The 23,949-nt window shown below is 46.3% G+C and overlaps 1 protein-coding gene across 3 annotated transcripts in view; it reads left to right on the forward strand.

Moving 5' to 3' along the window:
* Positions 1–4,790: 4,790 nt before the first annotated feature.
* The window catches only part of LOC119390397 (uncharacterized), a 55,483-nt gene continuing 36,324 nt past the window's right edge, over positions 4,791–23,949 (forward strand). The window contains exons 1-3 of one of the 3 annotated variants that reach the window (XR_005183306.2): positions 4,791–4,872; positions 23,088–23,134; positions 23,698–23,784. Coding sequence is in view for 2 of the 3 variants with exons in the window: in XM_037658009.1 (XP_037513937.1) it covers positions 9,700–9,701; positions 23,088–23,134; positions 23,698–23,784 (136 nt within the window). In the remaining variant the exon portion in view is untranslated. Of the gene's footprint in view, positions 4,873–9,676; positions 9,702–23,087; positions 23,135–23,697; positions 23,785–23,949 lie in introns of those variants that run through there. The other 2 variants (XM_037658009.1, XM_037658008.1) reach the window with 2 other exon arrangements.

Consider the following 23,949-nt stretch of genomic DNA (forward strand, 5'->3'; position numbering starts at 1 on the left):
CTTCGCCCACTCATCATCATTCACTCCGTGGATATGCTGTGAATTTTTTTCTCTATACTTAGAACCGATGTGCTTGCATATTATTCAGTCTCACAATATTCGTGGCATCAGACTGCTAGAGAATGAAGTTAAAGTTTTAGCATATGCAGATGACATTGCCTTTTTTTGTACTGACAAACCCAGTATTGAAAGGATTGTTGATGCAGTAGAGCAATTTGGTAGCGTCTCAGGCGCACAGGTAAACTATTCTAAGAGTTCAGGTTTGTAGTTTGGGTCATGGGGATCTACACCTGATCAGTTTGCCGGTATTGAGTGGTCTGTGGTGCCACCAAAATATCTTGGTGTTCCACTAAGTGCACACAAGTCAAGCGCACAGTACTGGAAAGATCGGGTGGCAGGCCTTGAGCGTTATGCTAAATCTTTTATACCACATAACCTTTCAATTTTCGGTAAAGCGGAAACGTGCAACAAGTTTTTGGCTACAAAACTTTTCTATGTACTACAAGTGCTGCATTGGGCTAGAGCGCATATTCAGAGCTTTCATCGTAAATTTGCAACATTTATATGGTCATCAACGTATGAATCCATGAGACGAGACAATCTATTCAGACCAGTTAGTGCAGGTGGGCTAGGTCTAGTACATCTTTACGTGTGGCAAATTGTATCTCGCTACTTCTTTTTCCGCGACGCTTCCCATCCTATTATTCGAGCATTCTTGCAGGTAAACCTGGTAAATGTGTTACCTGATGTAGTAGTTTCATCCGATTCTTCTCCACGACCATGTTTATGGGGATTTATGCGAGAAGTTTATTTCTCTGTTTGATTTTTAACAGTTAGGTTTTCAAATGAATATTTGTACTGTGTATCACGCAAAAATCTTTACAGAGATTTAATAGCGATGCTGTTTCCGCCACCACTTTATCGTGCAAAATACTTGGGACTGCCAGGACATGATGTCTTAGATCGAGTACGTAAAATGCCGCAGACACCATCGACAAAAACGTTCTTTTTTAAATTACATTCAGAGACTTTGCCTGTGAAGACTTGGCTTCGTTCAAGAGACACTTTTGTGTCGTCCGTTGATTGTCCTCTGTGTGATGTGCCAGAAACAACTGAACATTGTTTTATAGGCTGCAGAGATGCAATCTTATTTTGGGATGTGCTCCAACGAACTCTTCAAAAAGACTTTGTGCTAAATTCCCATTCCGTGCGATATCTCTTGCCAGCGAGTTGTAATGACATACCATTCGACATGTTTCTTCTCATTGGAATGCATAGCCTGTGGAAGACGCGCACGTTGCAGAGAAACGCAGAGCCGATAGTTTCCTCAACAGCCCACTTCATTAGGTTGGTCACTCAGCTAAGAGATGTCTACGAGCAAATGGAATATCAACCAGAATGGTATACGGCATTGGTGAGGTGCTTATCCTTACCGCTGTTCTTGCACACAATTGGAAAATCAGTTATGTGATGTATCCGCTATAGAGGTGATTGCGAATTCTGTAGTGCCTTCTGTTCGTCATTGTGTTGCGATAAGAGCATAATCAACATATTAGTTCTTTGTGTGTATTCAATTGCTTTCAAGTGCTATCCTATGTTGAATAAATACCATGAAAGAAAAAATAAAAACACCGGCATGGCTCAGAGGTTGAATACTGGGCTCCCACGCAGAGGGCCCAGGTGCGAACCTCGTTCCATCCATAAATTTTTTTATATCGTTTTTTTTTCTTATTTCGAGCGATAGTGCTTACGGACACCGGCGGCGGCGGACAACTACGGCGCCAAAAACGGCCGCTGAAATGATCTGATAACAGCTTTCGCTGTAAAAATGCGCACACAGATATTTGGACCCATAGCCTAAGTGGCTAGTAATGGGTCTAATGCAATAAAGGCTATAATATTTCGCAGCCTTCCGCAGAAAAAAACAATGCGGACGGTATTATACATAATAAGCCATAAGTATTATACGTATTCAAAGAAATCCGCTAAGAAACAACGAGCACATAATTACTGCTATCGCAATAACTATACATGAGGAAATTTTTAATGCTTAAAAACTCAAGAAAATGCTTCGTTAAACCGCTTTCAGCGTTTGGTGCATCGCTAACCTTCAATTTTCCGAGCGTCCGTGCGCGTTCCCTATTTTTCCTAATAAAGGGAGCGTGAGTATATTGAAGGCACCAACTATAATAAAATATTTTTCACAGGTGAGCGTCTATTACTTGCTTCGTTAAACAGCTTTAGTTGGGTGCCCGCAGCAGCTCTGCGGACGCGTGCTACCAGCCATTTCTAATGAAAGCATGCGTCTGCAGTCCTGCTGCGGATGCCAAACAAAAACTGTTTAACGAAGTAAGTGAGACACGCTCACCTGCCAAAAATATTTCACGCGTGTCGTCAGCACGTCTCGACACTTGCAGCGCGCTGCTCAAACACAAGGAAGGACGCTCGAAAAGAACGCACAGCTATAATATACAGGATGAGTGCGAACAAGCCATTGTCACGTTTGTTACTACTTTGTGTTTGATCAGCGCGCTACCTTCGTCAGCCCTTCTTCGTCGTCGTTGCGGTGCAGAGGTACGTTCGGAGCAGGCTCGTCGTCCACTTTGAAAACTGGTGTCTACAGGCAAACTGCAGGTTCCGCTGAGCGCTGACTAATGCTCGCGACACATTCACGCACGAGTACGCAGAGCCTTGCGTTATTTCGTCAATGCGTGCAGAAGAATCCACAAACTACGAGACTGTCGTTAAGGAAGCCAGCCATTTTCCTCAAGATGAGTAAGGGTTAAGGTAGCTGGGATGCTACCTTAACGGCCACTTAACTTTTCGTACTTGTGTGCCAAGAAAGGCTGCAGATAAATGCTGGAGCGTTTCTTAAAAGGCATCAATGGCCCGTCACGCACTTAGGTTAACAGTTAAGTACAAGGTTGGTTCTTGAATACGGCGGTACGACAACTTCGTTGAAAAAAGACTAGATGTCATATCAACTCCCGATGCCATGCAGCAGGGACCCAGTGGAAAATTCTGAGAAAACCCTAATTGCGTGGCAAAAAGTACATAGCTTCCCAGAGTGTTTAATATTTCACAATGCGGTCCTATGTATTTCCACGACTTGGAGTTCCTTACCGCGCACGCAAAAGTAAGTGCGTGGGCGCTGTAGCACTTCGCTCCATGGAAATGCGGCCGCCGCGGCCGGGTATGCAACCCGCGCCGTCGAGGTCAGCAACGTGACACCTTGCCTACTAAGCTACTACGGCGGATTGCTACAGCCAAGATGTCATATGCAGTCGAAAAATGGATCACACCAAACAAGCTCATTAGTTTTTGTGATACCTTCTTTATTTGCTCGCATAATACCACCTTCTGTGGCTAGTGTTGGCTACATGTTGAGTAATATTGAGTGTCTGCCTATATAACAATGTAATAAAATAATACATGTGCACTGTTGTGCCTCTGCCTCAAACCTTTAGACATTTCGTGATCAAGGCGATAGCTCGCATTATTGCAATTCGCCGCTAGTACTAGTCTACCCTGTACCCTCGCCGTCGTCGTCGTCGTAGTATTAGTAGTAGTAGAAGCTGGTAGTAGTAGTAGTAGTAGTAGTAGTAGTAGTAGTAGTAGTAGTAGTAGTAGTAGTAGTAGTAGTAGGCGTTACACAGGTCACGTGATCAGAGAGGGGAGTCAATAAAGCAATAAATAAAGCTAATTGATGATTAGGATGATGATACTTTTCTTTGAATAAATAAAACGAAATATTCGTGATGATGATGAAGCTCGGAATATTTATAATGATCAAGACTATTTTACAAAAGTCATCATCAACATCGTTGCACCTACACTGTCCGACGATTTTCATGGCGTGGAACTTGCTGATTTTATTTATTCAATGTGAAACATTCTATGGCAGCAAAGCAGTATTTTGTCAACCACAATTTTCGGTCAGCATTAAAAACAGTTTCGTCTGAGATAAAACTCGCAAAATGCATTTGGCAATATACAGCCGTCTATAGAACCTATCACATCAACTTGTATGAAGTTGGGATATACAACAGAATATTAATCTTTTTGCACATAATAAGCACGAAACGTCGTTCAGCAGACCTCGGCAGAGACTTTTCTACGCTTCGTCGGCGTTTCCTCACGCCCCCGCTTTGAGCATTCCATTTAGGTGAAGTTCACCCTCTGTGTGCTGCGCCGACATCTGCGGTCGCGGAACGACGAAAACTGCTGTGTCGCTAAGTGGAAACCACTCGCTCTGAAACAACATAACACAACTACTTCGGACTTTCGGGAGCTCACAGAAACTCTTCTGTGCCTACAACTAGAGCACATGGATGAACATATAAGCCAGAAACTACACTTTTAATGGAATGAAGCACGACAGCAGAGCATCGACTCACATGACATAAAAGGCAACGACACAGAATATTTATGGCCGCATCGAAGCCACCTGCAGTGCTAACGAAAATTCCCGGCACCCTGACGGTGTAGGCATGCCGCTCTGTGTTAAAAGATTTATAGAGGCGCAGGTCGCCTTCAGGAAAATTAGAACAATGGCAACCAAGGATACTTCCAAGCTTCGGCTAGATAAGTGATTTGTAAGTCAATAGCCCTAAGTAATGAGGCATGTGACCTGTATGAGGCTTTCAGAAACAGTGCTTTTTTTTGCAGATGTGAGTACACCGATGGAACGCACGAGGCTGAAACATCTTACAGATTGACTCCAAAGTGCTTAGATGGTTGATATGCGTTGACGTTGACGTCATGAGGAATGAAAGAATAAGAGAAGCTGTTTCTACAGCGCGAACAGAATGCATTAGTTCGCATTCGCTGGGGAAGCCTCGGGAGCTACTGCCACAGCTTTCTTGTGTAGAGGTAAGTTCCTTTTATATAACTTCTTTGTGAGAGGAATTTTTGAGATGGCGCTAACTAGGGTAACCATCTTTGATGGTAAAGCTCTAGCAAGAAATCAAGAAGCTGTCGCACATTTGTAAAAATATGAGGGCTACTATTAGCCCATGAGGACATCAATCAGGCGTCATTTGAAGAAGCTTAGAAATGTGCTCACTGAGAATTTACGCAAATTGCACTGAGTCGCTCAAGGCTGGGGCAGAACAGAACTGGTCGGCACTCGGCGGGTCCTGGCTTGACCAGGCACACGTGCACTCACACGCCGACGCACGAAGTGTTCACGTGATCACATTGTAAATCACGAGTATTGGCTAAGTATCGAAGGGGTTCGATTAAGAACTGCTTGGCGATCACAGCACCAAGTTGCTTATTTAACTTATTATCTTAATTAGCTTAATTAGGCGATCTGGCTTACTTGACCTAATCTGCATATTTGAAGCATGGTCTCGCTTAGCTGGAATATCAAGTCTACGTAGGCCGAAACATCTCATTAACCCAACTAGCCATAAATAGGCTCAGTCTTAATTAACTTAGCTGGGCTCATCTTGCCGAGCTCGGCATGACTGGGCACATCAAAGTCTTAACTCTGCTTATTATGCCTAATTCTGTTCTACCTTAATTAGTCTATGTATTCTTAGCTAATCAGGTATTACAATGCTCCACTACGCTTAATTAGATTGGACAATGATTAACTTGGCTTAACTAGGCACAGCTATGCTTAGCTTGGCCTGACGTGGCCGCGCCGCAGGATGATAATTTCTTGTCGACATCGCCAACTGACACGAATTTTAAGAATTTCCGAATTGTTGTTCTGAATAAAAATGCTCGGGGTCGAGAAACCTAAAACGAGTATTCTGGTGCCTGGGAATGCATCGTATATATTTTAATTACCGCTACCTTAAAAAGACACTTTCGGTTTCGATATCGAGGGGCGGGCTTCTCAGTGACGTTTCAGAGCAGTGTGACGTCACGGGGATACAGAAACTCGCGATGTTCTAGCGGCAAATCCGTCATCTGCTTGTGGTGCACATAAGCAACGATGAGTGAATTGTCGTCCAGCGACCCCGACAGTGATTTCCTACAATTTAGGCTGCATGCGGGACGCAGAACTCGCAAACTCGGGGGAACTGTCTTCACTCGCCGGGACAATGTCCATTGCAGATGGGGCTGGCTTGCAGATGCTCAGCGACGAAAATTTCAAAGTAAATTAATATATTTTATACGTGTCTTCTGACTCCGGTGTGTGGACAGCGTTCACACTGCATACCGAGGAAACGAAATATGTCCCTTTTGCGATGTCTCAATATTGTGTCAGTACTCCTTTAAAGCAGAGACAGACCGCACGATTTTCCATACGATGCGACGTGCGTAGTCGGATGGTCCGGCATGCGAAGTACGACGATTCAGCACAGATGGGGCGAACGAGCCATCAACCGCAGGCTCGACCCACATACGGCCCCTCGGCGTGGACACTCGGAAGACTTCGTATCCTCTTAATGAAGCACAAAACAAACAACCTTGCAGAGCCACGCTTCGTTCTATAAGAAAATAATCAATAAAACTACGCCTTCGTGAACGACAAGCGCATCGCAACAGCCCACCGTCACTCACGACTCCGATAAGTAGGCCTAGCATGGCGGACGCCGGCCCTCACCTACGCCATTCGCGATCGCACGCGAGCTCTACACAGAGCGCTTGTTTTTGCGAACACGATTAAGCTTTGTACTCGCATGTAATGCGTCAGCATACGCTATCAACTTACTCGACGTCATCGATGTGAAGAGCAAAGGTGGAAGCGAAGCGAGCTGGCTCGCCGAGACGTCGGTGTCGCTGTGTTTACCTGCGAAATGCCCTTGCATTGCTGCTCGCGATCTCGCTAATGGCATGTAAATGGGCGCTGTCTTGCAGAAATGGCACACTTCAAACATCACTTTGTTCAATCAGAAATTATTTCAGGTCACAAACAAATGTACTCGATGTTTATCACGCCGCCGCGAGCGGCGATGTCGGTAAATTCTTCGTAAAGCCCCTTGATCTTTAAAGTACCGACACTCTCCTCCACGCGCACGTATTGCTCCTCAATTCTCCTCGGATTTCTCTCCTCCCCTGGCCGGCGCTGTACGCACAACACCTTGAACCACTTAGAAAGAGAGAGAGGGTTAAATAACCACTGAGAACCCTCCGCTGGCTGCCGCATTAGAGTCATTGCGCGCGCTTGTTTAATCGGCCCCTTGAAGCAACAAATGAGAATCTGTCTCTTAAGAAATAGTCGTGACGAAAGTGGGCTTCCGATAGAACATAGTGACAAATATATTTTTAGGACGCTTCGATAAATAGAAGCGGGAGCGCTTCGAAAAAATGAGTATAGCAACTGGCGGCTGAGCGGTTTACCTCTTCATCGCCGCTTCGGCTGTCCGTAACGCAGAGGTGTAATAAGAGCATATAATGTAAGCAGCCTAATGTATAGACGAGAATTTCTTTCATAATTGTGGTCTTGATGAGCACAAAGAAGGTAGACAAGAAGGAATGTGGTGGTTTTACTTAAACTAAATTGGTCTAAATGAGTGGGCCCGAAGCCTTTTTGTGCCAATTCCACCGTAAGACACGTACGCATGCACGTATATACAGTCACGCGTACACACGCGATACAGACACGCATGCGCATACGTACACCCGCAATATAGACGCGGACGCACGCACATACACACGCGATACAGAGACGTACGCAATACAGACACGCACGCACATACACACGCGCATACACAAGCGATACAGACACGCGCGCACGCACGCACGTACATACGCTCACGAACAGACACGCACGCACATACATACACGCGCGGATACACACGCGAGAGGCACGCGCCCACGCAAATACACACGCGCGAATACACACAAACGCACGCACTCGCAGGCGCACGCAGACACACTCACGTGCATACACGCACATACACACACGTCAATACAGACATGCACAAGCGCGCGCAGACGCATACATGAAAACACACATACGTGCGCGCACACACAGGCGCGAAGACACATACACAAACACACGCACACGATGGCGCACTGATGCCCACATACACAACGCACGCACAGATAGGCGCGTACCTGTACTCACACACACACGCACACATACAAATACGTATACACCTGCACACACGTGTACACACTCCTGGAGGGTTCACGCCTGGAGGGTTCATGGCGTGCGTGCGCAACTAAAAGCGCGTAGTTTGCTTGCGCTCGCTTTTCGTGAAGTCAAGGTCATCTGACTGGGAGGTATCGCGCCTCGCAGCCAGTCAGCGCTGCGCATGCGCTGGATCCGCGAAAGAGAGGATGAAAAAAGAGGAGGCTGACGGCGCGGCGAAGGCGCGGCGGCGTGGATAAAAAAGCGCCGTTACTTTCCAACATCGAGGGGTTTTAATGCTCCGAGGCTCGACTCCACCGACTCGCCTTGTCCACGGTGACCTAACCAGCGACAGGGAGAGGGCGCCACCAGCGGCGTGAGGACACACGTCTCCCGAGCTGTCAGTCGCTGCGGCCGTCCGACGGTCCGACACGACGACGAAAATATCTTCCCGGCTTGAAGCACGCCGTGCATGTGATGCGGTGGTCCGATGCGATGAAACGTGACCGTTCCAGCTGCTGCACCGCCGCGTCGGACGTCGTATCGGATGAAAAATCGTACCATCTATCTCGGCCTTAACAGCGCTGCTGTAAAAGGTCGCTCTGAGAGCGACCACTTAGTAAGGTATACATTCCGCTTTGTAGGTAAGCGTTTGCTAGAACAATTAACTCAAAGGCGCTGTTCAGACTTTGTACAAATGTTGAACGAAATCTAGGAAGCTAGACTCAGTCTATTTCTTTTTATTTATTTATTTATTTATTTATTTATTTATTTATTTATTTATTTATTTATCTATTTAGTTATTTCGCAGTCTACATTTCAAATGAAAGTCGCCAAGAAACCATCCCAGTTCAAATTTAGAGTGAAAGCGCTGTATAAGTGACCTGTTGTCAAACAGTAAAAGATGAAAGTTCGAATGAAGAAAAATAGTGACGAGTCAGTAAGCGATTACTTCTATGAATTTACTTCGCAGTATTGTGCAGAGAAGTTGACAAAATGTTATCAGTGGATCGCAATTACCAAATATAATGATGGAAACTCTCTTACTCACTTTCTAATAATCAATAATGAAGCATCTATTCAGTTACTGGACGTCTCATTCTAAGCAGGGGCAAGTGGTGCACTTATTGAATAACAAGACGAGGGCGCGCACCACGAAAGGATAAAAATGCAGTGACGTTTCGGCACCCAGAATGAGAGGCTTGTTGACAGACAAAATCAAGGCTTCGCCGGACATCCGTCTGGTCAGGAAGAATCATTGAATAAAAGGAAGGGGACACCGACCGACCACAAGAGAATAAAAAAGCATTGGCGTTTCGGCACCCAGAACAGGAGCCTTGATCACAATCCAAGGATTGTCAGCAAACACTGTGAACAACACTCCCGTGCTGGGCGCCATGCACTCTTATTCTCTTGTGGTCGGCGTCCTCGTCTTATTCAATGATTCTTCCCGACCAGACCGGTGTCCGTCGAAGTCTTGATTGGTGTACTTACGTATCAAGCCATATTTCTCGAGATATTGCAATCGAAGCACAGCGTTAATAATATTTCTTATCTGCACGGAAACATTTCTTCATACAGAGTCCTTGCTCATGCCATTGATTCAAAGATATATTGAAAAGATGGTTCTTACGCTTCGTCGCTGAGATTGTAGATGTAACAATATGTACGGGTATTTATATAGTTTTGCTACTACTTTATTTCTGCTAAGGTACATTGAATGGCACTGTTTACTGAATTTATATTTGTTTATGTAAGCTTGTCATTTCGTAGCGAAGCCCCGTCAGGCGGTATGGCATTTAGCTTCGCTTCGATTTTCTGTGTGTTTTTTAACAGCGGAGCAGTTTAAGCCGGACCGTTTGACCGTCCCGAGAGAACAGGAAACTATCATCATCATGAACCGGCACACGTTCACTTCGTCCTCTTCTGCTTCGCTTCTAGAACACGTGCGCCGATTTGTCCGGTGTAGCATGCAATAACCTGATGGGCTAGAGAACGAGTATATATAGAGAGAGAAATAAAGAGACAGAAATTTTGGGCCAAAAAATTTCTTTGCGAGGCGGAATTGGAACCCGTGTACTCGCGATCCAAACCCGAGCATCGTAACCACTCGGCTATCGAGGCACACGGGCAGAGCACAGCATAGCCTTGTATAGTATAATATAGCAAGGGAATGGGAAAGGGAAGTGAGGGTAAGGAGAAGAGATGTTAGGGTTTGGAGGTGGGAACGGAGGAGTGAAGCATAGCATAAAAAGAAAAAGAGAGAAATTCTGAGAAAAAAGGCAAGAAATACAGAAAGAGAAAGAAAGAGAGAGGTAAACATTTTAATGAAAAGCTGGAGATGTTTGCCTGGCTGTTCGCCTGACATGCTACTCCAGGTGCTGCGTGACGATTGTGATATATACAGTGATAAACGCATAATACATACAGCCACACAACTTTACGAAGTTTCGTTCAGGCTCGTGGCCCACAAGAAAGTCAGCAGCGCTTTCGTGGCACGTAGCGCACACGTGATGCTTTGCCATGGGCCCAGAACAAGTCGCAACTCTAAGCACGATCCCCGTTGAAGATACAAGGCCGCCTTCAGAGACTGTCTCTCTGATGCGTATCGCTTGCATTCACAAAGAACATGCTGTAGATCTTCTTGGACCTTGCATTGGACGCACATTGGTGAGTCCGACCAGGGGCGTAGGCAGAAATTTTTTTCGGGGGGGGGGGGCACCTCCTTGATTTGTAGTGGGGGCCGGGCAGGCAGATGTGGTCAAGTGTCATTTTGGGCTCAGTATGCAATAGCAAAAAAAAATTCGGGGGAGGGCACGGGCCTGGTGTGCCCCCCCCCCTGGCTACGCCACTGAGTCCGACAGCTTAATCTTGCTCCTGAAGTAGTTGGTGTATGCGACGTTTAGTCTGATGCGGTGCAAGCATATTTCCTCTTGTCTGTTTAGGTCTCACGGCATATCGAAGTTACACGATGGGTCGATCTTGTAAAGAGGTCCATACTGGTGACTAGCATCTGTCCAGAGGGATCGCTGGAGGCGCCAAGCGTGTGCTGATACGAGTGTCGCCGCATCTTTTCTCGAGAAAGGTATCTCGATGATTTCTCTCGAGGTGTCAAGAGAATCAAAGAAAGAGAGGTAAAAATGAGGCAGGAGCGAGAGAAGGAGGAAGAGAGAGGATGCGAGAAATGGAGTGAGACAGATAGAAAAGAATGTTGCAGTGGATTAGCTCGGCTATGCCAGGATAACGTAGCGTTAGCAAAGGTTCAGCTGCTTGTTCTTAGCTTTCCTGATTGTCTAGGATTAGCCTTGATTATCATGCTTACTGCTGCTCCAGTGACACACACATGGTATATACACACATGTGGCACATGTATATTTATTTTGCCAGGCAACTACTTCAGGATCAGATGAGATAAGCTTCTCCGCTTTTCTGCGCCGTTGAGCAGCTTTTGCGCTCTCCTTCTCCATGGCTAAACCACACTGGCAAACGTCAGTCAGAGGCGCTATCAAGCGGCTCCAGCGCAGCGTCAGACGGCAACTTCACAGTGAAGGCGAATAGCCTACCTCGCCTGCGACGTCACTCCTCTGGATAGCGCAGACCGGCGGCAGCGAGTCGCGCGCGGCAGCGGCGGAGTGCGCGGGAGGTGCCAGCTCCGATGCGCCAGCTGTGTGACATCACTGATCCTCGTGCATGCGCCCCACGGCTCTTGAGTAGCTACGCGAAAACTGGCTCGGCTAGGCCAGTGTAGCTAACGCTACAAAAAAATTACGACATCTCCCGCTAACGGGGACCATGAGGCGATGCGAAGCCGGAGCACTTGCACGATCGCGTTCCGTTGGCGTTCGTTGGGCATGCTACCGACCTCGCGTCGTGGAACGCGAAGAGGGACTCTACGCGCGTCGTATCTTCCATCTAGCCTGGCCGTTAATTCTCACAGCGGCGAGCGGGGAACGCGGTCGACTAGGCGGGCGAGAGGGGGGCAGCAGTAGGAGAGGAGAGAGAAGGGAGGAGACGCGCATGCGCTCGAGCTCATCGCGGCGTTGCGCAGGAGAGAATTTCGGCATGTCTAGACCGCGTTTCAGAGGAAGAGTGGAAAGGGGGAGGAGAGAGGGGGATGGCAGAGGGAAAGTGGAGAGGGGTACGGGAGAAAGGAAGGGGAGAGGGGTAGAGGACATGGGGAATGGTGAAGGGGAGAGGAGAGGAGGTGTGTGGAGAGGGTATGCGCATGCGCAGTAAGGGTGGTCACGCCGCACACCACCACCACCACCGGATTGAGCTCCGCCTTAAGATACTTCGCATCTAAAAGCATGGCTGATCCCTCCGTCATAGGAATCGGTATAACACGAAAGTAAAACGTGTCTTCACAGAAGTAGTTGAGTGTTTGTTGTGCATTGTTTCGCCTCGAGGGCGAAGGAATGAATGCTATAGCAACAATTTGTAATGTCACGCGAAGAACGGCAAGCAGCTCGAAACTTGCGACGCGCTGCTCCAGCAGAAAGGACGCACGGAACGAACATACACAGGATGAGCGCGAACTAACAACTGTCGCAGCTCGACAGTTAAAGCGCGCTCGTCAAATACAAAGGAGGACGCACGAAACGAACGCACAAGTACACAGGATGATGATGATGATGCAAACTTTATTGGCGGTCCCTACGTGGGACTAGCCGGGTGGCGCGGGGTCTCCCCTGCGTCTTCTCTGGACCCCAGTACACACAGGATGAGCGCAAACTGTCACAGTTGTAACTTATTTGTTTGTGAGCAGCGCTCCTTTCGCAAAAGCGGCCGCTACAGTGAGCGAAGTGACCTTCGTGCTCTCTGTAACTTCTACGCAAACTTGCGGTGAGGGCGCAAGACGTACAAGATAAGCGCGGACGCACGAGCGACCACGCACTGTAGGCGCACGCTCATCTCAACGCGTGGGGCGACGGCCTTTAAAGCGCGCCCTTCGAGCCAATCGCGCCATCTTGCTAGTGATAACGAAAACATGATGATGTACCCCGATATCTGAGTACCGCCACCGGCAAATGGTATATATAAATAGCACGCCGTTAGTATGACGAAGAACATGCCGTCTGTGGCGGTTTCGTTTCGTGCTGCGCCCTGGTTATCGAGAGGTCGTAAGTTCGACTCCCGGTGACGGAACTTTTTCTTCTAGCTTTTTCTTTGCCATATGTTAGACTTTATATTTTACAACGTCATATCCATGACGGAAATGCGTCAGTGGAGCCATGTTGAACCCCGGCATAAAACACTTTTGTGTTAAAAAAGGCTCTCCGTCATACGAGTCGGTGTAACACAAGAGTGAAAAGTGTCTTCACAGAAGTAGTGCTTACCATGTAGTGATATATGAAAGCTTGTACAATGTATATCCGTGTTTGGCAGCTGTAGCACCGTTTGACGTGGATACACCCATGTTGACGCCTAGTGGCATGTCTCCATCGCAACGACTGCCGGGCGCGCGCTCTCGCTGCGCCGAATTGTCCGACGTGGGGTGCAATAACTCGGATGAGCGAGAGAACGAGCACAAGCAGAGAGAAATAAAGAGCTAGAAAAAATACAAAGAGAGAAATGGAGAGAAAGAAAGGGAAGAGAGAGACAAAAATATGCACGGCCAGAGGAAGATAGAGTTATTTCAGAGGAACTGCTAGAGTATATGCGAAGACCATGGTTATGCATTATTGAATGACTGTTCACCAACGTTTCTACGGGGGCATAATTACTGCAGCATACTAGATATCACCGTGTGCTCGTCTTAACTAACGCCTGGCGCGGACAGGACTACAGACGCTCATGCAATAGGGAGTGACCACTTACCAGTATTCATATTCCACCCAAAGTTGAAGAAAACGAGAGATAACCGAAAAGCAAGAATCACATATTGGGCAGTCTTTCGAGAACTACAGAGGCAAACTTTTCAGTCCTATTATGACGCAAAAGCCCATGCATGGAAGATAAAAGAGTGTCTAACAAAATCCACTCGCCCAGTGCCCGTTTTAGAAGAATATGCGGGGGTTGACGCTGAACACGAACGTTTTCGGGCAATACGACGTCGACCTTAAAGAAGATATCGCGCGTAGAGAAGTTTGGAAGATTTCAAGGTTGCCTAAAAAGTATTTTCTGCGATTCAAAACCAACTGCAGAAGCTTTCAACAAAAGGGTGGCAAGATCTTTGCTCTCCACTTTCTCTATTTACCTCAGCATCACAACTGTGGAACATGGTACGCGCCCTCCGAGAGCCAGTAGTCCACTTGACGCCACTCCAGGCTTTAGAGGCTGTCTCTAGGAGTTAGCGAACGTGTGGTTGCCTAGGAATTTTGCGATCTAATATTGAGAACCGGAGAGGTCGTCCAAACAAGCGAATACAAATCCTCAGCACAATGGGCTTCGTTGGTTGTAGCGAAGTTTTCTGCGGTTATTTCATCCGATCTGGACAATATCTTCACACCGGAAGAGCTTCAATATGTGCTTTCTTCAGTGAAACGAAGAAGTACACCAGGACCAGATGGAGTTACATACACCGCACTTGCTAATTTACGTGAGAAAGGAAACTTAGGCCTGCTGGACATTTACAACAAAAGTAGGCGAGAAGAAAAGGTTCCAGAAGGTTGGAAAGTGTCAAAGGCAGTGTCATTTCTAAAGCCAGGCAAGAGCCCTATGAAGTTGGATTCGTTTAGGCCGGTGAGTTTAAGAAGCTGTGTTTCGAAAGTAATGGAAAAAATGATCAATGAACGAACTTTATCGTGGGAAGACAAGAACAAGCTACTTTCAGAAAGTATAGCCGGCTTCAGACAAGGAAGATGGATAATGGACTGCGTTTTGGACTTGGTCACAGATGTGGAAGATCAACGTACACGTGGAAACATCACTATCGCTATATTTCTTGACGTTCAACGAGCATATGATACAGTGAGCCATGTTCATGTTCCAGAAGGCTTGGCGTTGCAGAGATTTAAGCGAAAAATTCTGCGTTGGATTGCTGATTTCCTGAAGAATCGATAATTTTTGTGGTTACGCAGGAGGGCCCAACCTCAGAGCATGTCGTTAACTAAGGAGTGCCACAGGGCAGCGTACTAAGCCCGACGCTCTTTAATGCAGTCATGGCGCAGCTCCCGTGTCACCTTCCATCAGGGGCGTAGCCAGAAATTTTTTTCGGGGGGGGGGGATCAACCATACTTTATGCATGTTCGTGCGTGCGTTTGTATGTGTGCGTGCCTATATGCGCAAGCAAAACTGAAAAATTTCGGGGGGGTTTGAACCCCCCAACCCCCCCCCCTTGGCTACGCCCCTGCCTTCCATCAAACGACAGGTGTTCAGTATATGCAGACGATATAAGTATATGGATGTCTGGCCCGTCGTTTTCGCATGTCCGACGAACATTGCAAGAAGGATTGAACTGTGTACACCGATTTCTTACAAGAAGAGGAATGGCTCTGAGTCCGACAAAAATAGCCATACTACCATTTACTTTAAAAAGACCCGGGGATTTCCAGATTATTCTGCAAAACCAGCCTATTCAAATGGTAACAACCCATCAAATCTTAGATGTGATTTTAGACCGGAGACTAACATGGTCGTGTCATGTTCAGTCCTTTGAACAAAAAGTGAATCAAGCCATTCGAATCCTCGGTCATCTCTGCGGGGCTAAATGGGGCGGTACTACAGAGTCGCTGTTGGCTCTACATGTTGCGTGCATACGCTCCATGGTGAGTTACTCACTGTTTCTGCTGCACGAGCTTCCAGCCTCCACTGAAAGAAGACTTCACTAGCAATTGAAAATGAGCCTGCGGGTATGTCTGGGGTTGCCATGATCGACTTCTAGCGATTTGGTGTATGCAGAAGCTCCACAACCACCTTTGGCAGTACTCCGAGCAAGAGAAACGTCCAGACATTTATTTAGAATTTTCACGCAGCATGACAGTCATCCTTTATCTGGCGAACTAGCACAAACGACTGTCACGAGACTCCAGGGGTGCTATGCAGAATGGCCCGAGTTTGGCGATACTCGGGATCTTTCCGAGCTCTGGCGACACCCCCTTTTGAACGAGCTAATAGTACGAGAAAGTGAAATCCATCCCTCAGCGCGCGCTCCGTTCCATTGGTTACGATGGAACGCGGCGTCACGTCAAGGGCCGTCGAGAAGGTTGGGTGGTGTCGTCAAACTTCTTTCATTCGTTTGTCGTTCCACTGAGTGCAGAAGTGCACCCATGCAAGAAAAGTGGCAGAAAGCTCTACTGACTATATTTTTTTATGTGTGCGCGGGCCGTTTGAATTTATTTTCAAGCGTTTAATGTCTGCACTAAGTATCCTTTAGGATAATCAGCACCGTGTCCTCTGAGATTAGTTCCAACCGAGCACCTTATAACACGGCGGCTAGAGCTAATCGCCGAGGCCACGTGTATAATCACCATGGTCGGCCTGTACATTCTAGCGCGTTGCTCGGACGGCGCGCGCCCACGTCGTTCTCTTCTTCATCGTCTGCTCGATCCCAGAACACGTGCGCCCGGCTGATTAGCCAATTGGCTGGGCGGTATACCTAAGTCCAGGACGGGCTATGACGAAGCTAATTAGGCCAAATCATGCGAAGGTCGAGCTAACTAAGCCACGTCTTACTAAGACCATGCTAATGCAGTCGTAAAAAGCTAGGAACAAGGTAATTAAGATCGTGCTAACTAACACGACGCTAATTACGAGCATGTAATTAAAACCAAGATAATCAAGACCCTACTCACCGAGATCGTGTTAATTAGGATCGTGCTAACTAGGATTATGCTAAATACATCTGTACTATTCAGGGCCTTGCGAATTATACCCGAGTAATTAATACAGCGGTAATTAAGACACTATAAATTAATGTTAACGAACACGACGCTAATTAGGAACATGTTAATTAGCATCGTGCTCATTAGAATTCTGTTCATTACCTCTGTACTATTCAGGACCTTGCAAAATAGACCTGAGTCATTAATGACGCTGTAATTAAAACATCAATAATTAGTGCTAATCAAGACGACGCTAATTAGGCGCGTGTACTTACAACCAAGATAATGAAGGCCTTGCTCACTGAAGTCGTGTTAATTAGGATTGTGCTAATTAGTGTTATGCTAATTACCTCCGTGCTAATCAGGACCTTGCGAATTAAACCTGGGTAATTAATGTCGTGGTAATTAAAATATCAATTAAGAAAGGACATTCAATATCATGATAGTTAAGACCTTCCTAATCAATAGCACAAATATTGAAACCGAACTGACACGGTCATTACTTCGAAGCAGACCAAGCATACTGAATAGCCGAGCCACGTAAAAAGCTGGAAGAAGCTAGGTGATCACAAGCTCCTCCGATGGCCCCAGCCTTGCCCAGGTAGTGGAAGCGGACCAAATTATTTTATATGCAAAGAAGCTGCTGAGTAGCGTCCACCGCATAAAACACTTGACAAGCACACCGGCACTATGACAGTTACGAGTTGAACTGGAGCCTTTTCAGAATCAACGAGTTTGTGCCGAGTTCGCGCGTCAATCAGTTTGCTTGACCGACGCCCGCGGCGAAGAGCGGGTCCGCCCACCGCGTTTCCTCTTGCCGAGGAACAGTGCTCACGACGCAACGCCAGCGAGCGGCGCGATTCATCTATGAGCCTAATCGCACAGACCATATATGCACACACGCACGAAGAACTAAAGGTTATATCATCACGTGGGTACGATGTCTCGCATTCACTTTCACCGCTCTCATGACGTACCACTCACAACTATGAAGCAAGCGCTGTGGCGGGATTTTCGGCGAGAACTATTTACTTGTTTACTATTTACTTGTTTGTGGAGGCATTGTTTCTTCCGATTCGCTACTACAGAAAAATCTTCAGACGTGTAATGTAAGTATAGCAGTAACCTGTCCGTTTATTTATCTGTAATATTCCAGAGAAGCGAAACGAGCTGCACCAGAGTGCTGCGCGTGCGCCCTTGTTTCCTTCGAGAGTGGAAATTTCCATGCTGCAGGTGGAACGAAAGAATTTTCCGAAAGAGGACAAACGCCCACGAACACGCCCGTGGGAGGCGCGATGATCAGTTGGCAAAAAGATAGCGCGACAATCACGCTGACGTCGCTGCAGTGTCAAAATGTTGACTGAGTGGCGGCGCTGACGCATTCGCACGCGGTGTTCCTTTGAAAACCGCCGCAAATGCCGCACATGCGTACGTGACGCCATGCTCGTTCTTGTAGCCGTTTTTATCAACGCTGCTATCGCGTACTCCGCACTGTCTTCCTGTCATGATCGCCGTAATGCAAGCTCGGAGCAAACTCGTGTGCCCGAGAAGCTCGGGCCATCCTGCATAGCACCCCAGGATGGAGTGTCATCATTCCGAGCAATATTGCCGGGATTTAAACGATGGACACCGTAAAAATCACCTTGGACTCTGCCCGTTCTGAATGTTATCTGTGAGATAGATGGGATACGTAAGAAAGCCGACATCGCACATATAGTGGCTGCACAGATGATGTTTCATCATTTTTATGCAAGGTACAATGAAAGGATGAAGATATATACAGATGGGTCCTGTACTCCAGAAGCGTCAGCCTCTGCGGTCTTTATACCAGAACTTCAAGAGAGGAGAATTTATAAATTGTCACACAAATCTTCATCCACGACATCGGAAATGGTGGCCATTTTTGCAGCAGTTAAGTTTATCTGCGACAGTTCTGTAACACGAGAGTGGATAGTATGCACGGATAGCAAACCCGTCCTTCAGATAAGAAAACATGCGAGGTAACGTACCAAAATTGACGAAATCGCCCTATGTATTGCAGAAACTGTGGAATATGCCTCAGCGCAGGGTCACAACATCGTATTTCATTGGATACACAGCCACGTTGGAATATAGGGTAATGAAGTGACGCAGACAGACTCGCCAAAAAAGCCTTGAATGAAGGACGGGATTGAGCTATCTCTATGTCTGGGGCGGATGATCGAAATATTATAATGCAATGAGCTAACCACAATTCTATGGAGAAGTGGACTGGTTTCACAGCACTAAATAAAGCAATCATTATTCGAGACGGTTTTTTGGCAAAAAACCCATTTTGTTCCTTGCGTACCTATCGCACCATTTTGATCAATGAGAATGAATTAGAGTTTAAGAAGGGCTCTTATAGTGTTTTTATAGTGCCTATAAATGCCGATTTTGGACGTTTCTGCGTAAATGCCTATAGGTGCCTATAAATGCCTATATTCAAAATTGGCGCCTATATGAACATTATTTAACTAAAGTTTCGCTTTCGAGTGCGGTTTCAGACGGTTCTTCATTTTACCGGTTGACAGTGACTGCTCGGAATCCTAACCCGCTATTGTAGCTTATCACGAAGGATGTCGCGCTGCTAATATCGAGTGCACGGGTTCGATTCTCGCTCATGGTGACCACATTTCAAAGTGGGCGATATACGAAGGACAGCCGCGTATCTACATCTGGTGGTCACCCCAAGCGGTCAGCACCCCAAGTGGTCAAATTTCCAGAGCCCTACTACAGCGTTTCTCATAATCATATCATAATTTTGGGATGTAAAAATCCAAAAGTTATATTCTATATCATGTTTGGAATACGAGGCATCCCTGACTTCTGATTTTTAGCGCTCTGGCTACCTGCTCCTGTGCTGCCTTTCTCAGCCATGCCGAAAGAGAAAAAGACTCAGGAGCGTGTTGATTTGACAGTTGACATTCGACTCACCATGTTACAGAATAAAATGAGAGACCGTATTCTACAAACCGTGCGGGAAAAAGGACAATTGGGGTCGAACATAGTTCTCTAGTTCAACTAACTTGCGGTAAACAACCGCTAGCAGCAGTGAAATGGGACGCGCCACCTGCCATACGCCGCTGCGCTGACATAGCGCGAGCGGTTCACGAATGCGAAACAGTGGAGAATGGTCAGGGAAAAGCAGAGTGAAGAGAAAACAAAAAATACAAATGTGATCTGCTCGCGGCTTTTATTTTGTTTGAACACTTTAAGAAGTAAATTGCAACGACAGGGGAGAAATTGACCCTACGCGATCAGACCCTGCCAATAAAAGGCATCCCTCCCTTCCGGTCTTTTAGCAGTCTGGCTATCTACTCCTGTGTTGCCCTTTTAAGCCATGCCGTAAAAAAAAAAGACCCAGGAGTGTGTTGATTCGACCGTGGACACTTGACTCACCAGGCTACAGAATAAACGTAGATACCGTATTCTGCGAGGCATGCGGGAAAAAGGACAATTGCACAGCTATGTTCAACCGTTGGCGCCTTTGTGCGATCATAAAAAATAACATTTTTGTTTCTTTCCTGTCGTAGATACAGGCCACGCACGTCTTTGTTTAATGTTATTTGCATTTATGTAAAAATTGATTGTACCTACATTTGCGATGTTGGAGGCCCAAAATGTGTTCTGCCTGCCCACTTTTAGCGCCTAAAACGTTGTTTTCCCTGCCTATTTTTGGCACCTGAAATGCGCTTTTTTAGTGCTTATAAATGTGGCCTCTAATCATTACTTTATGAAGTCGATCTATACCGAAAATTCTCCATAGCGGCAGGTCTCCCACGACACATAAAGAAATTACTCCGCAGACTTCGACTGGAAGTAGCTTATACAAACAGCTTCCTGCAAAAGATACACCGATCCAGCCCACCGGCATGCTCTGTGGTCACGAAGATGCTAATGTTGGGCATATTCTTTTGGAGTGCGTAATGTACGCAAGTGAAAGAGAAAAATTAAAGAAGAAACTAGCAAGTTTGGACAGACGCCTCCTCACATTACAGAAAGTACTTGGACCGTGTGGCCTGAAACGCATCTTCAGAAAAAGGCTAACATCTTCCTGAAAGACTTCTTAGTGGACACCGGACTAGATAAACGCTTGTGATGAACAGCTACGTGTTGCTGTAAACGGAATGATGTGTTAGTCCATACTCCATATACTGTAAGCAGAACTATAGATGTGTGCCAGTGGACGCTTTATTGCCATGTGAACTTCTACAAATAAAACTGTACATTACCATGCTATTTTACGTTGTTTCAGTTTGCTATATGTTTTTGTTTCGTTGTTCAAATTTTATTTTGCGTAACCCTTATTTTTTCTCTTTTTTCGCTGCAGAAGTTATAGAAATGGAGTAGGCGAGGAAATATAAACCTCAATCTCTCCACAGCAAGCCAGTTAAAACAGAACAGAAGATAGCAAGGAACAGAGAGCAAGAAAAAAGCAGAGAGAACCAAAGGGAGAGAAAGAAAGAGGAAGGGAGAAGTAGAGAGAGAGAGAGAGAAAAGGGAAGAACGGGGGAAAAGATAGAGCGAACGAGAAAGAAAGAAATCTAAACAATTAGAGACAAAAACGAGATAGAAAAAATATACAGAAAGAGAGAACGATACAGAAAGCGCGGAAGAAAGGAAGAGAAAAATACAGAGAAACAAGAAAAACTGCCGAGCTCCGCTCTTGGTTCCGGCCTTATGCCATTACGGCAAGCTGCGCAACTCTTCTTTTTAACGCGAGAGCGTTAAAGAGCTCGTATCGCAGAAATTCCGCCGTCGGCGTCGGCGCCGTTGGTTGTGAGCGAAAAATCACCATCTTGTCCGTGACCGAAAAATCGAAAAAGCTGCAAATAAAATAAATAATAAAAATGTTGGGTCCGAGTGAGAATCGAACCCAGGACGTCTGCGTGGCAAGCAGGTGTTCTACCACACAGCCACGGCTCTGCTTGGAGCTGCATTGAAAATAATTGTCATGCTTCCCAAAAATACGCGTCCTGTATACAGGTGTCACAATACAAGATGTAATATCGCAGTAATATTGCGTGGTACAAGCGTACATTGCCATCGGGCGTCACACCACGTCAATATCATAACGACTTGGTGGTTTAAAGACAGCCACCCATTACAAAAGGCACACATATTACTGCGCGTATTACCTTAAGACCACGTAGTGGGTGCATCGCAACTTCGAAAAAGTTTCTCGCACATAATTGCTCCTGTTTTAAAGCATGCTACCCATTACATAAGGCACACACCTTATTGCGCGCATTCTGTTGAACACTCGTAGTGTTCGAAGTGCGCACTAGGGGCAGGATATCTCTATCGCGTTCAACTCTTAAAGGCGAAGCTTAAGCGTCCCCCAATTTTTTTTTCCAATGGTACTCACTCTGTTGCTGTACTTCGAGTGAGCCGGCGATTTTTTAACTAAATGAGGATTGAGCCATTTGGGCTCATTGGTGAGCCCGCCCGGCAACCTGAGTATGTTCGGGAGCATTTGGAGGCGACTTCTTCTCTAGCCGGTTTCCTTTGTGTCATTGCATGAGTGTAGTCCATGTTCCTGCAAACTTTCAGTGTCTCCTCACGAAAATGCGTTTCAGAGGGTATTGTGCTTACTGAAGCCTCTGCTGAGCAAAGGTTTTGTGCGAACAAAAACGTTTGCTTCTCGGTACCTGGGTAACTTAAAGCTGCCTCATAACGCATGATCACTGCGTCAAAATGTGTACATCAAGCGTGCCGTTCGAACTGAGGCTCACAAAGCTGATAATGGCAAAGGTCCTTAAGTGCTTACTTAGCAGCTGCCGTCCGTCGCTTCTCTTTCTCATTCCCCGAAGAGACATGTAGCCATCCACTAATATATGTTTTCTCGTAACGATTTATGCGAAGATGCTTCCGAATCCTCAGAAAACCGGTGCGCCTCGCCTTGGGGTTTTTATACCTTCATCTTTCTTGGTAGCGAGACAATGATCCCAGCCCCGAGACGCCCATGCTGCCACGAGGCGAATCTGTTCTCGCTTGTGAATAACTCGACATTGTGCTCTCTCTAATTAGGCTTTGAACGCGTGCATTTCTTACCTCCGAGAAACGAATCTGTCGATAAAAAAAAGGAAGCCCGGAGAACGGCTGAGAACAACACGTGGAAATCTTGAAGATTAGTTTGTTTTTAGCAACAGTGAGACGTCATCAGGAGACAGCGGCTCTGAAACGTACGGTGCGCTATGGATCTCATGAGTCTGCTTTCCATTTCTCAGCGAGGAATATGTTTTTTTTTCATTTTCACTTTATAACAGGAGCACCTTCCACGTCGCTTACAAGTTTTCTTGGGGCCACCTTGTCAGTAAGTACCCACAAAGTTTTCATTGTCAGCAACCCCGTAACTGCTCTAAATAATAAATAGTTTAATTTGTGGTATCAGCTAACGTGCCTGGGCATCAAAGCGCGTAACTCGTTGTTTCATGCCCCTCGTTCTCGATTGCATAGTTTTTCAAATAGCAGTTTTTTCGTAAATGCTGTACTATTAAGTCTTTTTCACACTCTTCAGCAGAAAGACGTTTTTTTTAATGCATCAGTTTCTTCCGCCACACCATAGGGGGCACGAGAAACTTCACTTCAATGCATTAAAATACACCACTGCTCCCTTGGTGGCGCTGTGGTTTTTGGTTTACGCACGCAGTGATCCACTCCAAACTAGCGTATAACAGATTCGCGTTGGACCCACTGATGTGTGGTTAGAATCTGACATTCATAAATGTCAATATTTCGTAATTACAAAATTTTCAACATATTCAGCCTAAGGAAAACTAAGACAAAGTTAATGACCAAGCTACAGGAAAATTCCAAAATCAACCTTACGGGTAGTAGTGACAAACAAATTCCTGAGAAAGACTAAAATTTTCACAGGGAGCAGAATGAGACACCAGCAGAGCGCCCTGAAATTTCTTCTGCGCTGCAGCGTTGCAGCTGGCATTATCGTCTGCCTCTCAACAGGTACGCATGTACACTTCCTCGCTTTCCTTTTGTTAAAGTGGATGTGTTTTTTTTTCTTCAAGCCGTTCATAGTCGAAGTTACTACTTTGTAAATTATGCCCTTGAGGCGCAGCGTCTACATATGTGAACACGGCTTGTTTTTGCCACTTCTTTGGAATGGTAGCC

Source organism: Rhipicephalus sanguineus, chromosome 4, assembly GCF_013339695.2.
Source record: "Rhipicephalus sanguineus isolate Rsan-2018 chromosome 4, BIME_Rsan_1.4, whole genome shotgun sequence".
NCBI classification, from domain to species: Eukaryota; Metazoa; Arthropoda; class Arachnida; order Ixodida; family Ixodidae; genus Rhipicephalus; species Rhipicephalus sanguineus.